This window comes from Fomitiporia mediterranea (genome assembly GCF_000271605.1).
Source record: "Fomitiporia mediterranea MF3/22 unplaced genomic scaffold FOMMEscaffold_9, whole genome shotgun sequence".
Classification (NCBI taxonomy): Eukaryota; Fungi; Basidiomycota; class Agaricomycetes; order Hymenochaetales; family Hymenochaetaceae; genus Fomitiporia; species Fomitiporia mediterranea.
In genome coordinates, this window is record NW_006760394.1 from 1,775,391 (window position 1) to 1,792,792 (window position 17,402).

At 44.0% G+C, this 17,402-nt stretch overlaps 4 protein-coding genes across 4 annotated transcripts; 2 read left to right on the forward strand and 2 right to left on the reverse strand.

Annotated features, from left to right (window-relative positions):
* Positions 1–3,883: 3,883 nt before the first annotated feature.
* On the forward strand, positions 3,884–4,392 carry FOMMEDRAFT_47198 (uncharacterized protein; the record flags this gene model as incomplete). Its single annotated transcript, XM_007269261.1, has 2 exons — positions 3,884–3,969; positions 4,185–4,392. Coding segments are annotated over 2 exons (294 nt in total), but the record flags the coding sequence as incomplete, so codon positions are not given.
* A 1,143-nt stretch (positions 4,393–5,535) lies between these two features.
* Positions 5,536–10,339, reverse strand: FOMMEDRAFT_159287 (uncharacterized protein; the record flags this gene model as incomplete). The annotated part of the gene is made up of 6 exons (XM_007269262.1): positions 5,536–7,222; positions 7,337–9,225; positions 9,297–9,584; positions 9,637–9,693; positions 9,764–9,823; positions 10,049–10,339. The coding sequence occupies 6 exons, from the start codon at positions 10,337–10,339 to the stop codon at positions 5,536–5,538; spliced, it is 4,272 nt and encodes a 1,423-aa protein (XP_007269324.1).
* A 355-nt stretch (positions 10,340–10,694) lies between these two features.
* On the forward strand, positions 10,695–12,883 carry FOMMEDRAFT_159288 (uncharacterized protein; the record flags this gene model as incomplete). Its single annotated transcript, XM_007269263.1, has 7 exons — positions 10,695–10,707; positions 10,765–10,797; positions 10,859–10,938; positions 11,006–11,354; positions 11,447–11,878; positions 11,950–12,394; positions 12,469–12,883. 7 exons carry the CDS (start codon positions 10,695–10,697, stop codon positions 12,881–12,883), a joined length of 1,767 nt encoding a protein of 588 aa, XP_007269325.1.
* Positions 12,884–13,212: 329 nt separating this feature from the next.
* On the reverse strand, positions 13,213–14,241 carry FOMMEDRAFT_30552 (uncharacterized protein; the record flags this gene model as incomplete). Its single annotated transcript, XM_007269264.1, has 1 exon — positions 13,213–14,241. One exon carries the CDS (start codon positions 14,239–14,241, stop codon positions 13,213–13,215), a length of 1,029 nt encoding a protein of 342 aa, XP_007269326.1.
* Positions 14,242–17,402: the final 3,161 nt, after the last annotated feature.

The following is a 17,402-nucleotide window of genomic DNA, read 5'->3' on the forward strand; positions in this document are numbered from 1 at the left end:
TTCATCTGTCAATAGGTAATAGACCTCGATGTATCCATATGCCGTATCCGCTCACAGGTTTCCGGTTGAAATGAGAATAGGAAGAAAGCAGGAATCTTCATGAATTCAACGCGCATTCTCTTGTCGAACCTGCAACTGGGACACCTGAAAATAGTTGGTTGCATCAAATGCAGAGAGGACAACATTGCGAAGTACCTTCTCCAAATTCAATATTGCTGATGATCTCCAGCCTGTACACGGTTCCTTCGCTTAACCCTCTCTCGCCTGCTTCCTTTAGGTTGATCAGAAGGTGGCTGCCGAGGACACAGAGTATGGTTGGACTCCCAGCTGCAGCAAGGAGAGAAGCAACAAAAGGGTTGCTTTTCGTAACTCGAATTTCCACGATCTGTAGCACGCAACAAAATATAACACTACAACAATCTGAGTTAGATATTGTGCATAAATGTTACACTTACAAGGTATAATACATAACCTGGTCTTGAATAATAACTCTGACAAGATCGAAACCTTTGAAACCGGATGACATTCTCCAGTACTCTGCAGCCTTGCCAATAGCCAGGAGCTGTAAAATCAACCCATACGTCAAAGGAGAAGCCCTGCGTTACATTAGAAAGACAACGGAAGAGCAAGCATATGCCCACCATAATATGACTGCTAGTAACTCTGGAGAACTTCTTCTAATTCCGCAAACATTGACGTCTCGTGCAAGATGGCCAATATCAACTAAACCACACTATAACTCAATATATTCTTAATCGTAATGGAAAGTCGATTGACAGCCTTACCTTCTTCAAACAAAGTGCGGTAAATAATGAGGCTGAGATATATGCCTGCACTGACGATGAGAAGTGCCTTTAGGCAGATTGACAGTCTTCTGCCTGTCAAAATTAGAAAAGAGAAATCGCGCTGTGGGACAATATACCTACTTTGCTGATAAAGTGCCAATACTCGAATTTGGAGAATGTCTATGAATCAATTGTTTGGATACTATTCTATTTTGAACATTAAACGTATTACTCACAGTCTACAAGGGTAATTGTGACCGTATCTAGTACTGCGATTAGGTGTAATTATGATGAAGGACAGTGGTTCGCTCACTGCATAATTTAGCAATCCATAAAGTTGCTCGACCTAACCTACACATCAGAACGAAGTATGAATAGCCGGGAGAGAAAACACACAGCTTCACGCGACACATGTTCGGATTCAATATAAGTAAGCAGTCATGACGATAATATTGGTTATTTACCTCAGGAGACTGTGATTATAGCTGCCTTCTAGAGGAACATACTAGTGTCAGACCTTCCTACAGTCCGGTAAAAATGACAAACGACTCATTGTTTACCTACTATAAGACTGATTACTCCAAGAAGTCCGATGTAGTGATTCTAAACATTAATGTCTGAATAATGTAGACGAAATGTACCTGCAGAGTTCTCACCGCAAAATATATCAGACTAATAAGACTGCGCCATTTCGACTTTGATGCCACTCATGAATTATCGGGAGTTTATAAGTGAACATTAAGCTCACCCACCCAGAAGAATTTTATCTGCAAGGTCACAGCTTAGCGGATGTCAGCGAGATAATGTAAACGGTCTCTATACCTCCTTATCCATAGATATAACTTTAATTACATTTCTGTTAGAAATATCTTGTCAAAGAAGTCTGGGTCTGAGTACGAACGAGCATTGTAAACTAAGAGGATGAACTGTGCCACGTTGAAGCATTGTATTGTGACTGATTCAGAGACAATCAATGGTACTTCACGTGGGTCAATGTCTCCATCCCCCAGGCGGGCGAAGAATGAGTGAGCGTATCCATAGTTAAAAGTCCGGTTTAACATTGGAGGAGAGGGTGTGGGGGGAAAACATTCCGGACGGAATGAGATTCTGTTGATTATATGGATTTATGAACTTGACAGGTGACGCGGACTGCTGATATGCTCTGTCGGGGGTGTGAGAAAACGAGCGTATCCTTGTAAGGGATTAATTTCGCCGGATCAAGTTAAGAGAATGTTCAGTAGCACAATCTCGCAGCGAACTCAATCTTGTGTAACGTGATGGCAATCGGTTGATATCAAGCACTAGCAATGGGATAATGTTCTCACGGTGTACTATTCTCACCCTCACATTTGCCAATGGACAAGTACCACTTTAGAATTTTTCCCCCTTGAGGGTGGAATACTATTAGGCTGTGTAAGTGGGTTATTTTGGCTATTTCTAAAAGATTTTAAACTCGTGTTGTTGTTTTATAGGAGAGATACTGACAGGGCTAGTCTCAACTCGGAAAATAGATCTGACTCGTTTTTTCTATTTTTGGTAGACAGATGGCCTGAGATCATGATTTTCTGAATAATATTTCCTCATATATGGCAGGTTGTATCTCAGGTACAGGTGCACTGAACGGGTCCTAGGGTTTTCAGAAGATTCATGGGAGAGGCTAGGTCGAAACGTGGTATGGGCCAGTAATATTGAATTGTTACTCACAGATAAATACTTTTGTAAGCTTCTCTAATGACTGATGTGTGCATCTTCTCCAGCGAGCTGGAGTGTTAGTGTATCAGTCTGGGGGACTCACCTTTGTGGTGCACACTCTCGAGCATCTGCATCAAGTTCATCTCTGCTACTCCAGTTTCGGATTTCTGTTTGGCATTACAGTGATGAACCACTCCTCGAATTTGCTCAGTCTATAACCATTTCTTACTTAGAAGCTTTATTGCCTGTGCTCTATGTCAGGTGCCGATATCCGTTATAATAAATACTTAAACTGAAGAGGTGTGGGCCGACTGAGAAAGGTGAAAGGTCTATGCAGACAAATTGAATTATGGGAAATTTACTTTACACGTTTCAATCCATGTAGAGGTACACGTGGGTACGACTGTGGGAGAGAGGAATGAGGAATAGGCCGGTTTACGGCTTCACAACGGAGCGCCAAGACACTTGATCCCTGCCGAAGACAGTACGGATCACCATAGCAGCGTTTGATTCACAGAGAGTCTGCATTCATTTCGAGACGCTGATTGTGGGCTACCCTGTTATTCGAGTTGAGATCAGACGCTGTCACTTTTCACTTTTTAGGGCGCTGCATGGTCTGATTCCGTGATGAAACCTGGTTGCACACGAAACCGTAGAAAAAGAGGGATAAATAAGAAGGTGGTGTAGTAAAGACGATGCTTCGTTCGGACTTTGGTAATTTTGGTTGCATAGAAGTAACCATGTAGACGGCACCGATAGTTAGGCAGGTAGGATGAAAAGAGTGGTGACGATTAAGCGAGGACGGAGGGATTGATCGACCGGGTGCCAGCAGCTGTCTCAATCAGGCACATATCCGACTCCTCACTCGAATTCGATGTATCCATCATGCACATCCCTATTCCTCTTTCCACCATCTCCACTCAAATACCGTCCTCCGTTTCTTGTATACTTACTGCATACGCACACTTCTCGTCAAATATTCTCGAGTTGCGGTCGGCAGACACGTAGTCTGCTACTATTGACATCCTATTCGTGGCGTCCTGGCCCCGTTAAGCCTTGACGAATTTTGAATTCTCCAAAAATATTTTTTTGTGTGTGTGTAGTAAGAAATGGCTACCTGGTGCGTGCATATTTTTTTCTCGCATAGATTGAGGCAGGTAGTTAACCTGGAAAATGTCGTCACCAGGTTTGACCTATTTGTCTTCACTCTGGTATGCCATACTCGTCACATCTAGCCGAACGCATGCTTACGTCGCTCACACGATTCTTATTCTCCCTATCACTCTGTAACGCATCATTTCTGGTGTCCCATTTGCCCTATGGGATCTATGGCCTACATGGGTCACTGTATCGGTGGTCTGGTGACGTATATGATGACGATGTGTGGCGGGCTTGTCGACGCGTAGACAGCAGCGGCGTTCGTTGGAGCGATTCTGGCTGTCAAGTTCATTGCGGAACAGATTTCGTCGACTGTCACTGCGACGAAGGAATCGTACGTCTCATCCATTTTTGATGTGCATGTGCTGGGTTTTCTAACCGATGATCATTGCCATATGCGCCTCCACCTGTTATGCTGATCCGACTCGATATCCACCCCCAAAAATCATATGCATGTCTTCCTTCCCGAATTCACTGGGCGATCTTACTTCCCTTAACTCTCCATCTAAATATCCGTCCGTTTTCCGCATATTGAAACCAAAATAAAAGCCTAAAAAATCGAGGCCTCCATATTTCCGACAAAGGCGTCTCGGTTAAAACAACCTCGCGATACACGCTCGAGGACTACGTCGATGCTACCCAACGAGGGTTCATCAAAGCTATGAACGCAGGGAGTTTCTCAACAGCTGAGAACATCGAAGGCTCTTCCTCCTCCAAGCCTCAGCCGATCACGCCATCCCGTTCGAATTCCTCCGACTTTAACCAAAACCGAAATGGCACTGGTAGTGCTAGGAAAGATAGTTTGGGTGCGAGCGGAATAGCACAACCTCCGTTGGCACGTCACGATTCTGGGGTGAGCGTTAACTCGACGGCTAGCGCTACGAGCGAGAGGAGTAGCGTCGAGAAGAAAAAGCGGAGGTTCGGTTTGCGGAAACGGAATTCCGCACAGGAGTAATTACCCTTCCAACCCTCCGCGCTAATACTGTTAATCGGTCACTTACCCAAGTAGGCTGATAGTGAGATGGTGTCAGAAGGTGGTGATATACGCTTTGGCTTGATCTGGACGTTGTTGATATCGATATTCGTATAACACCCTTGCACAATTCGCGTGAAAACGAAAAAAAAACCCTTGGTTGTTTGTAGTGGATGTTGCGTTGTATATAAAGCCTGGTTGCTTAGACAGTAGTTTTGCTTTGCCCTCCGTGTAATATGATACACGCTGACTTGACTCATTCCTTTCTTCATTTCCTTTCGAGTATCTCCTCTTGTACTTACCCACATTAATGTTTCCTTCTCTCCTGCGTTTTGCTTTCTAACGCGTTCTAATTTATAGTCGTTGGTTGTCTGCAGTAATCTGACAGACTCTACACTTTCATGTGAAAGAAAACCTTGCAAAATAGGAAGAGGAGCTTAAATATCCTGGTCAACTGCTATGGACAAGGGAAGTTGACAGGGTGTCAACTGATTGTGACCAAGCATGTAAGTAAAGATTACATTAAGCACTCGCCTTTATGAATGTAGAACTAGGGAAAATTAAGTGGGAAAAGATAAAACAGAGCAAACTGAAGTATTAACTTTACACAATGCAGAACGTAAAAAAAATAAGAGTAAAGAAGAGAAGCAAATAAAACAGTGGCTTCAGACATTATTAATAGTAAATATTAGTAATAGTAATACATTGTATCCTGTTGATTGATTTCATAAGAGAATAAAATATGAAAGCGAAATGATAGAACGAAAGAAAGAGAGGGTGGAAGAGAAATGGAGAATAATGACATTAATAAAAAAAGAGATAGCATTTGGTCGAAATCGACTATAGGAACAGCAGAAAGGGAAAACAAATGCTGAAGAAATAAACATAACATTCTCAATCCCTCCTTACAGTCGCTCCTCCGGCTCGTCATTCACATCCGTCTGCACCAGTGCCAACAGTGCTGACAGCCTCGCGTACAGTACGCTCGAGGTCATCTAGGGAAAGGCCAGTAGAAGAGGGTATGCCATAGATCATAGGTGCGGAGATGAAATCCGTGGAAGAGAGTGCATGCACAGTGAGGAATCGGGAAGGATCCGGCTCAGAAGGTGAGGTGGGAGAGGAGTTTGAATTTGCACGCGAATGGGATGAGGTAGGGTGGGAGGTAGATTGTTGTTGTTGTGATTGTGCGAGAAGGGCTGGATCAACGATAGAGGCGACGTCAGCTGGAGTACCCGACGCTTTTGAGGGTCCGTCACGCGATGCGTTCGTCGTTGTTGATCCTCCGCCCATCTTAATGACAGGAAGTTCTTGAGAGACCCGTCGCTCGCGATTGAACATCGACTCGCCTTCTCTGGTGATGCCTAGAGCAGCAGCGTACTCGTCGTATACACCGTCGTAAGAGAACTCCGGTTCAGCCTCTCCATCGCCAAATAACGTCGTAGACGGCTCCGCCTTCTTATTAGTGGTTGGACCGAGACTGTCCCAGTCCGGCGCATACGCGTTCATCTCCTTGATGTTACCATCAGCCATTTCAATCCCATTCTCATTCCAAAACCCAGATACAGGCGTAGGCCCGTAACCTAGTCCATCAGAAGTGTCTCCGACCCCACTTAACATCGGGTCATTAACGATTCTAGGGTAACGTAAGTATGCGTTCGTGTTGTCGCCGTCGCCATCACCGTCAACAATTTCTGGAGGTCCGAGGAAGTCATCCGGAGTTGGCTGCGAGGACAAATCAGTGCTGGATAAAGCTGTCGCACTAGTTTCCTGGTGATTAATCGTAAACTGCGGAATTGTGATCGAATCGATCGGGGTGATTGGATTCCCGACGCGTCGTCTTTTCTTTCGCGGACCGGAGGTGACGATAATCGAATCGTGTATAACTTCGGAGGGTGGAGGATTTAGGCTTCGTACAGGAGATTGTTTCGTCAACGATTCGTCGGGCTTGGGCTTGGATTCGGACTTCGTGAAGACGACGTCGTCTGCACATACGAAAGGTCGGAACAACCCCTTGGGATCACCAGCGTATAGCCTTCGCCCTTGGTCCACACACTTCGCCTTTCCCTTACCCATACCATTGACCGCATGAACGTCAACGTCAACGCCGTCCATTTCGTGTATGACACCTGGAGCAGGTCCCCATGCACGTGACCAAGAACCAACGAATGCACGTCCAACAGAATTATCGTTTGTCGTTGTTGTCTTTCCACTGAACTGCTTTGCGCGTTCCAAACGTCGTTGCTTGAACCACTCCTCAGCATCCTCACCAATATCCACCTTCCTTCTCCCTTTCTCCCCATCACGCCCATCGCCAGCCTCATGAACCTTTATCTTCGGACGCGGTCTCCTCTTAATCTGTTGATTCTGCCCCACGAGCTTCGCAAGGTCAGGTCTCCCAGCCGCTTTGAGCTGTTTACGACGTTCTTCTCGGCGCGTTTCTTGAGCAGAGAGGAGTAAGGGAGGTCCTAGTTCGTAATATTTAAGTCTTGCTTGAGGCGGCTTACGCGGTTCGGGAACACGACGGCGTCGACAGCAGAATTTGCAGGAACAGGTATCGTCGCATGATGGACAGACGAAGGTTCCTGAGAAGGGGTCGAAGTGGATTTTGGGAAAGCTGTATGTGGTGTGGTAGATGTGTTGTGTAAGATATTAAAGCAGAATAGCCGGAACGACGGGACGAAAAGAAAGGATAGAGGGAGGGAGGGGAGAGATAGTGAAGAAGGCTTACAACTTGGCACAGCATCGATGACAGTAATGTAGCGGACAAACGCCGTTAGCCTTCATGTTTGTGCATTTCATCTTGGCGTAGACGTTGCGCGATCGACAGTAATGACAGACGTCGTCTACCTCGTCTTCACTTTCAAGTCCGAGTTCATCGTCCTTGTCATCCCTGTCTTCTTCCTCTTCTTCAAGATCGTCGTCCATTTCATGATGGCTGTTGATGCCAGCAACTTTCGTAGGCGCTCCAACTCGCAGTGTTCTAGACTTTCCGTCCGTATTTGGAGAGTCAGACGGAGAATACGACGGATCAACCTGTTCAGTCAGCGTGACTGACCTCGACGAAGGAGACCGTGAGCTGGATGGGTGGAGCATAGGCGACCTTTGACGCATGGATGGAGAGTGGTGGTGACGGCGATCGTGAACATCCTTTGCTGGCGCCTGGTGTTGAACGACGATTTCACGCGAAGGCGGCGCAGGAGAACTCGAAGAATTATGTTGAGAAGTCTCGAATGTTGATCTAGAATTGTCGACCGTCTTCTCAATATCCCTATTCGGCGATATTCCGTCGGCGACTTCATCCAAATAGGGCTCGGTAGTAGTCGAGTCATTGTCGGTTTCTGTCCTTCGTTTCTTCCCAGCCTTGGTAGCGCATTCTGGTACAATTGGTATTGATGTTGCAGATGCTGAGGAAGCTACTGATTTTGGCTTCGTTGATAGTGGTTGCAAGAGATCAGGAGACTGTATTGATTGTATTTGTCCAAGTGGTGGAGTCGATCTTCGATCAGGATGGGCGTTGAGTAAAGCTGCTTCGATAGCTTCGACATCGAATTCGGATTCTGAATCCGAAGGGCTTTCAGAGATGACTCGTTCGACGCGTTTTCGTTTCCTCGTCCTTTTTGCAGTTGGCTTCGGACTTGACGATTCATCCTCTGTCCCCGTTCTTCTCGTCACGAGCGAAGACGAAGGAAAACAGTCATCTCGTGTGCTCGAGTTGACAACTATCGTATCATCTCTTTCGACACCATGGTTGCGAAAACGGCTGAAAGTACGAGTCGACGACGTTGGCGCTCGTTTCGACGGACCAGCTACGGGCGCTTCGCTATCGGACGAGACGTAGATGACTTCCTGCCCAGTCTTTTCCTCCTTCTTCTTCGCCTGCCTCTCCAAGGATCGTTTAGGTGGACGCCCAGGCTTCCTCTTTAAAAGAATACCCTGCCTCGATCCCTCTCGCTGTTTTACCTCCTCTTCCTGCTCACTTTCCTCTTCCGTTGCAGAGTGTTCAGCTACGTCCCTAAACTGTTTGTCTGGGGATCGTTTAGGTGGACGTCCTCGTTTTCTCTTAACACCTTGCTTTGGTCTCTCCTCTCTAACTTCTCGATCTTTTATCTCTTTCGCTTTCTCCCTTTCATGCACATCTTCCTCCTCATCCACCTCAAGCTCTGAGATACTCCTGTACCGTTCCCGAGGGACGGGAAACAAAGGAGGTGGGATCAACACGAAAGCGAATGTTTGGCGAGGTTTCGACGCAAACCGTTGGTGTGCAACTGGAGGTGTGGGTAAGGATGAGGATGAAGGTTGGCATGACTGAGAAGTCGACTGCAACTGTGGAGTGGTAGACTTGCTTTGCACTTGAATGGATCGAGACGGTTCAAGAGGGTGCAGAGAAAGAGTTGATTGAGAACGAGAAGGTTGACTCTTCTCAGGACGTCTCGTCGTTGTCGGCTTTTTCTCCAACACACATTGTCGAGCGAAGTTGTAAGCGTTTGATAGGGAAGCGTAGAAATCTGATCCTTTGGAAGTCTTGCTGGGTTTAGTCTTTGGTTCGTTGTCGCGATGTGAGACGGGGAGGGTTGGGCGAGGACGAGAAGACGATGGTTTAGTGTTAGGAGGTGGAGGCTAGATAGATACGTTCAATACGACAAAATGAGGGTTAAAGGATATATATGCGAGATGCGGTGAATACTCACAGAAGAACTACTTGGTGAGGAATACTTTTCGACATCCCTGCTAGAACTTGCACGTGAAGGTCTGCCGGTCAGTAGAAGAACATCGGACGACGAATCGTAATCCGAACTTGCATCCCCGTCGTCATCGTCGTTGGGTGGTGGAATAGGAGACGAAGTGCGAGAACGGTCGATTTCTAACCTCGTAGGAGAACGCTTTCGTTTCAGTCCTGAGGTATGGAGGCCTTTGATTGGTTTGATCGTTCTTCGCTCTAAGTATGTCCGCTGGACGGATCTAGGCTTGATATTCTCCTAGGAGTCAGATGAGCACAAACGGGATAGAAAATATCAGATGAACGCATACAGTCTTCTCTCTCTGAGCTGAGCTCGACGGCACATCTTGAACACGCGACGTCGAAGGCTAAGAATTAGGGTAAATTACTAGCGATCAATATACAGATAACGCGTCGATGGAGGTAGGCTCGACTTACCACGGTGCTTTCGTCATTCGGACCATTTGGTCTTATATCCTTCCAGTGTGACACAACGATCTAAACAAAGCATTGTAAACGCATTAGCAAGACCGGATTGAAGCGGATCGGTCAGGGGACGGCTGAACAGAGCGAGGGCGTAAATTCAGAACTGGGTGGAGACACGCGTGTGCATGTCTGAGACGCGTCTAAAGAAATGCGTCCAAATTGCAAATTTACGACAGCCCCAGACAGCTACCACGTCCCATAATACGAAAGGAAGACTAGAGATTTCGAATGGCTCACCGAGTCGAGTACGAGGCGTTTAGTAGGTGGATTGACGCGTTTACGCGTCTGTTTGGCCATAGCTTTCTGTACGCTGTTGCTGTGTGCAGACGAGGAACCACCATTGCCTTCACCGCTCTCACTTTCATCTTCGCTATCCTCCACTGTAGTGCGCCCACCCTCTCCGTCGTCTTCTCTTCTAGCGCAGTCCTGCGCAGTAGTTGTACGTTTGTACCGCGGTGACGAGCTACAATCTGGCGGAGCCGTTGTCGGGGAGTCATCGAAATCTATTGATCGGCTGGTGTACGGCATTATTCTTATTAGAGAGACGCGCAGCCATTAGCATCAGCATTAGCATTCCTAGTAAATTTTAATTAATATCAAGTGGAACGCACGGAAGGCAGAAAATTGATCATATATGAAGTGGGTGTAAGTAGAGTAGCTGGCTGTGTTGTTCGTGTTCAGTTAAACACAGGTCAGGTCGCCGTCTCGCGAGTCTCAGGGTCCACTATACTACTTGCACGCATTTCAGCCCCACTGCCATATTTGGAAATGATTACGTTTAGCCTCGTGAACGCCGCGTGCTTCCCTGTCTATCTCCGTGTCTCCTTTGCAAGGTTTGATTCTTTGTTCTCTTCTTCCTGTCAAGTTTGACCACTACCGCGACATGGGTAGAAATAGTGAGTAACTCATTAAATTATGATTTATTTGGTCCTTGGTGTTGAAGGATTGTGTAGAACGTACGAAGAAGGAGCTCCCTACGAAAGCGAGTAAGTCTTCAATTTTTGTGGCGATTCCTTTCTTTGTATTCTCATTCCTCGGTTTGCACAGAGCTCAAGAAAGATCCTGGGATACCCAAACTGCCCGACCTCAAGCAGAAGAAGAATGTAGAAAAGATAAGAGCTGCTCAGGTCGGTCTACCTGCATCACTCTTCTTCTTTTTTGAGACTCTAAAGCTAATGAATGCTATTCGAATAGCGTTCGGCACAAGCTCTGAAACTCGACCCAGACTCCCCAATGGCCTCCGAGCCAACTCTTTCTTCTCTCGCAGCTCTCGCAGAAGCCTCAGAGGCCTCAGGTCGAATATACGACAACACTGTCTCCGTCTCTGACCCGTCATCTTCAACGGATGCAGCGCAAAATTACAAAATACAACTCCGACGACAATACATCCGTACTTTACACAAAGTAATCGAAGAATCCGATATCGTCATCCTCGTATTGGACGCTCGTGATCCTGAAGGTTGTCGAAGTCGACTTGTTGAGGAGGAAGTTAGGAGGAGGGAACATGAAGGGAAGAGACTTGTTTTTGTGCTTAATAAGATTGGTGAGTCTTCATCTCTGTACTCCTCTCCTCCTGCGGCTAGTCTCCAGTAAAATTAATTACTGATTTTACGATTATTTTTATTTTTTAATTAGACCTCATCCCTAGAGAGAACGCAGAAGCCTGGCTGCGCTACCTCCGCCACACAACACCTACTCTCCCCTTCCGCGCTTCAACACAACAACAACGCACTAACCTTGCCTCCAAAACCTCCCCTGCCTTACTCAACCTCCTAAAATCCTACAAACGCTCCACGAAATCAGGGATGGGAAGTATTACGGTAGGCGTAGTCGGATACCCAAATGTCGGGAAGAGTAGCTTGATTAACTCGCTGAGAAGAGCGAAGGTATGTGCTGTGAGTGGTGAAGCGGGGTTCACGAAGGACGTGCAGGCTATACAAGTTGAGAGGGGTGTACGCGTTCTGGACTCGCCTGGTGTTGTGTTCGATGACGACGATCAAGAGAGTGGGAACGTCCTTCTGCGGAATGCGGTTAAAGTGGAAGATATGAAGGATCCTATTGCAGTCGGTACGCGCTATATTCCTTCCTCCTTACCCCATCATTTGTTATATACTAATATGTCTCGATTTTGAATTCAGTCGATCTAATCCTCTCGAAAATCCCACCCCCCAAACTCCAAGCAATCTACTCCCTCCCACAATTCACATCAACTCTCGAACTCCTCACCATGCTCGCTCTCTCCACCGGTCGTTTACACAAAGGTGGAACACCCGACGTACTTTCTGCCGCTAGACAAATCATTCACGACTTCAATACACATAAGATTCCGTATTTTACGGAACCGCCGAGTGTGCATCCGAGTAGTGTACCGAGTATGGTTAGTGGAGGGACTGCAGCGAAATTTGGTTTTAATTCTGTTGGAGAGGGAGGAGTGGTGGCACCGGGGGCGGAAGACGTTGGAAGTGCGAAGATCGTGAATGAGATGGCACCTGCTTTTGATCTTGGAGGGTTGTTCAGTCAAGCGGACGCAGGTGCCTTTGATTGTGAGATGCAAGATGAGGAGGTACACGGAGGGGATGGTGTGTAAGTACTTCTTGTTTTCTTTGCTTTTCATGTTGTGAAGTGAAATGATGTGGACGTTGACCCGATTGCGGAAGTGTACAGATGGAATCAGACGACTTGACACCACGCATCCCACGAAAACGCACCCGCTCGCCTTCCCCTTCAGTCTCAACGCGTGTCGAACCTGGATCCGACTTACATATTGACATCAACAGCGACTCTCATCCAACTCCCCCTTCCAAACGATTAAAAAGAACGCAAAATCAATCTGTACACGACAACCCTGACACCTCCACCTCCACCAACGACATAGCATCACAAAATCCACTCGGTAGACGTACACTTAAGAAAGACGCGAAGCGCGCTCGGAAGGCTGCTCGACGATCTGCTAGACTTAGCGCTAACAATAATAGGAATAGAGCGGGAGGAGAAGGAGGGATGGAAGTTGATGATGAGACTGGATTGGAGTTTACGTTTATGGTTAATTCGGGTGGAGTTGTTTCTCCTTAGCCTTAGAGTTGATGATTAGGTGGTTAAATGATTGTTGTATGTGTGTTCATGCGTACGTATCTCACTTACACAGGTAGATAGAAGTCCATTGGGACTCTATTATGTAGATGTTCAGAATTATTGTATTGGAATAAAGAAGGCTTCAATAACACGGATTATGCTTGTGAAGCCAACACTCCAATCGTCAGAGTCAAGAGAGTTATGCATACGATGATTTTTTTAGATAAATGCGGAGAATAGTTTGTGTATTCTATTCTTGAACACAAGTAGATAAACACTAGATTTCCAGAAGTGATCCCATCTATTTATTTGACTTAATGCTTATGATTTCATTTCTTTGGTGGATCTTCCCAACGTATATGAGTCTTAGAATTCTCTGTTCCCTTCTTCTCTTGGCCGCTACCTATATCTTTCAAATCTTCGAACTTCACTCCTTTTTGATGATTCTTCCATAATATTTCGGTAGCACCAATTGCACTTGCTATAGCTTTCTCGTAGGGTTCGAAACTCGCCTTCACAGATTGATTTATACCGTCAATTTGCTTTCCTATATCTCGAAGGTCTTGTATATCCTTCTTTAGCAAGTCTATACTCTCTCTAGATATCTCAGATTGCCTTTGACCTTCTACTTCCTCATATATTGCTTGAAATTGAGTTGCGAGATTTTGGATCTGATATTTCTGATCTACTGAATGAGGTGGAAATGCAGAGATGATTCTTTGATTGTCTCTGGCCACTGTAAGGAGTTCGATTGATTTTGCAAGGTATTCCAATTTCCTCTCATTCCAATATACAATAACGCGTATGTAAGCCTCTTTGACAGGTGAACTGATTTCTTCATTACTCTGCTGACTAATTACTACACATAGTCGTTTCATAGCATTCTCGATATGTTTTTCTTTTGATATTTTATCATGTTCAGCAAGTTGCCTTTCAGATTCTAAGCTTGCGACCTCGTCAGGATTATGCTTCCTAGCATCTTTCAACTTGCCCTGCACTTTACTCAGCTTCTGACAAGCAGTATTGAAATCCCCAATTTCCTCTGCTGTCGGAAGTATACTGCATCCTTGTTCAAGATTATCTGGAATTCCACTGTCAGTTTCTTCCCCCTTTTGTAACTGTTCAAACTTCGGGTGGACTTTCAAATATAAGGGCATATATTCTTTGTTGTACTTGTCATTGAACCTCTCTCGCAATGATTTCACGACTTTAACCTCAGAAGAGCCTTTGTGACGGACGATTGAACGGCTGTCGCTGCGATGCTCCGTTTGTGCCCCGCCTAACAATGTTACTTTTCTTTCCTTATCCACAGACTTTGAGCTGTTCCCTGACTGACCAGTTCCTCGTCCCAGAGCCATAAGTATTTGTCTTGAGAAAGAGAGATAACAATTATTTTTTTTCAAGTTGACTAGTTGAGGCTGATTTTTGTGCAATGAAGGTGGCTAGGAAGTGCATATAAATCATGAGAATAGCTTTGCATAATTTACCTCCGAGGTATCAAATATGATGAGAATCGTCATAGTAACAGTCAAGTTGATTTGCAATGTTAATTCTCCCAAAGTATTATTAGGAGACGCAGTATCGTTACATAGGGGGGTACACAAAATTTTACAAACAAATTAACAGAGAGATTATAAAGGGAAGAAGCTCTTATTCGTCCTCATCCAGACTGATGAGCATTAGTAGTTCGAGATATCGGATAGAGCACGTATATATGCAGTCTTACTTTACACATGTATATGGAAATCGCATAGCAACTGTATAGATGTGTAGATTATATACTATCACCTATGTTCATTGTTTAGCATATAAATCTAAAAACAACAAGTACAACAACATCTGACTATTTCTATCATGCATAATCTCATTTCTTTGACACATGTCCTCTGTGTTTGTGGTCAGAATTAGAACGCTTTGACGTGTTCTTCTCCTGACTACCGTGACTGTCCACTTCCTTCAAACATTGAAATGCTACACCCTTCTGATTATACATCCACAATGTTTCAATGTTTCTAAGTGCAGACTCTTTAACTTTGTTGTAGGGCCCAAAACAATCTTTCATGAAGTCATTTATATTATCAATCTCTCTTTCTATAATCTGAAGGTCTTGTTTAGCTTTTTTACAGTAAGCACCCTTTTACTCTTTTTAGACTTCTTCTAGAGTGATTTTTGGTCCTCAACCTTCCTTTTTATTTCTGTGATCCCGGATGTGAAATGTTGTACCTTTTTATTGTGCTTGTCTATATAATATGCAAATTCAAAGATAATCCTTTGTTGGTCTCTGGCCAGAGTAAGATATCCGATTGATTTTGCAAGGTATTCCAATTTTCTCTCGTTCCAGAACACAAGGATATGTTTGTAACTCTGTATAACAGAGGAACTGTTTGACTGACTCCAATCACTCTGCAGGTCGAGTACTTCACATAGTTGCTTTATAGTGTTGTCAATACTTTCTTCTTGTGCGCTTTTATCATCTTCAACAGATTTCTTCTGAGGTTCTAGACTCGAGACCTTATCAGGTTGGTGCTCCTTAGCATAATTTAATTTAGTCTGCTCTTTATCGAGTTCCTTACAGGTGATATTGAATTGTTCGACATCTGTTTCTGATGGAAGTATATTGCATCCCTTCTCAAGGGCATCTTGATCTACTCGGTCAGCTTCTCCCCTCTCTCTCAGCTTTTGCAGTTTTGATTGGACTCTTGAAAGAAGAGGTTCATATTCTCTAGAATATGACTCGTTGAATTTCTTTGTCAAATTTTCATTTTTAGAAGTATCTTTGTGATGAAGCAATGACTTCTGTGTACTATGTTTCTCCTTCTGTGGTCCACCTGACAATATTGGTATTTCATCCTCATCTACAGAATTTCGGTTGCTGTACAATTGATCAGCTCTTTACTTCATAAGTACTTATGTTGAGGAAGCTGACTTTTTCTAGCTAATGAGTGACTTGTTGAATAATCATTGTACAATGAAGGTAGATAGTATATATAGACTATAAGGATGACTTTGCATAATCTGCTTTCTAAGACATCAAATATTATGAGATGATTAGTTTATCAACAGACAAACCACAAGACAATGACTTCATAATGTCTCAGTTAGAATACATACAATATAAGGATGAGAGACACTGAGCAGTCAATCATCACCTTACCCCTTGTCTATGCATGCCCCCCTTAAGTTTTCCCTCTCAACAGGTTATGAGCCTTGAGCTCCCTGCATACACACATCCCCTGTACACTTTAAACCCTTTACTTGTATACACTTGCACACATTTGTATCATGGTTCCCCCACATACAGATACACACTGTAAACTAGCTAATGTACCTAAATACTTTGGTCAAAACATCACAATGCTTAAGACTTAAGCAAACTACAAGATGTGGCACTACTGTATTGTTTCTAGTGTTACAGCTACATGCTTCAAACACTTACTAAAGGATGAACCACAGAACAAAGCTAAGAGGGAGATGGCTAAGGCCATTCATACATACATAGTTAATAATATTGCTAATACAATATTGGCAAACTATATACACTTTGATACATCTATCCCTCAGTTAATGAAAGTGCTTGAAGAATGCTTCAACCCCCAGACAGTACATAAAAAGGCCATCAACAAATCAGCACTGTTTATTTGTAGAGACCATGTAAAACATTTCAGACATACATTAGACAGACTTGAGGAAGCATACACAACTCTGTCTGCTAACAGTGATCCACTACACAACTCTACATACAAAGCAGTAATATTGCTTGCTACTCCTGAGCAATATACACACATAGTAAATACAATAATACAATCTATTAATGCCTAAAACAAAGGCAAACCAGTTAATGAACATAAGAAAGTCAAACTGAAGCAACTAATCCTTGTATTGTAGAATGCCTACAATGATTACTGTACTAAACAAGTACAAGATTCTAATGATCAGACAAAGAATAATGCACACACTAATACAATGTATAAAGCTAATAAGTAGAGGAAATTCAATCTGCCAAATCTGTTCAATCTGACAAAAGTAAAATGTTTCAATTACAGAAAAACAGGACATTTCTCTAAAGAATGCTACAAACCTTCTACTGAAGCTACAAAGCTTGCCTGTGTCAAACATCAAGCTAACATTGTGTATAAAACAAACCAAACTGTGGAAAACACAACAAACACATTTATTATTGAAAACCCAAACAAAAACAATGTTGAATTAAAGGAAGGCAACATTGAAATGAACAATAATGCCTACACTCTTATTCTGAGCAACCAGGACAAACAATTCGAACAATATGCTTCCTGGGTATGTACTAATGTATTTACAAATACAATTATAGCTATCAAGAAATCCTATACACAAACAATGGATTTACTTGATTCTGGTGCATCAATACATACTACTCCTTATCTATTTCAATTAACAGATGTACACAACATAACTCCTACAATTGTAACTATTGCAAATAGATCAACAATGACTCTTAATCAAGCTGGATCTATACATCTCTGTATCCTAAAGAATACAC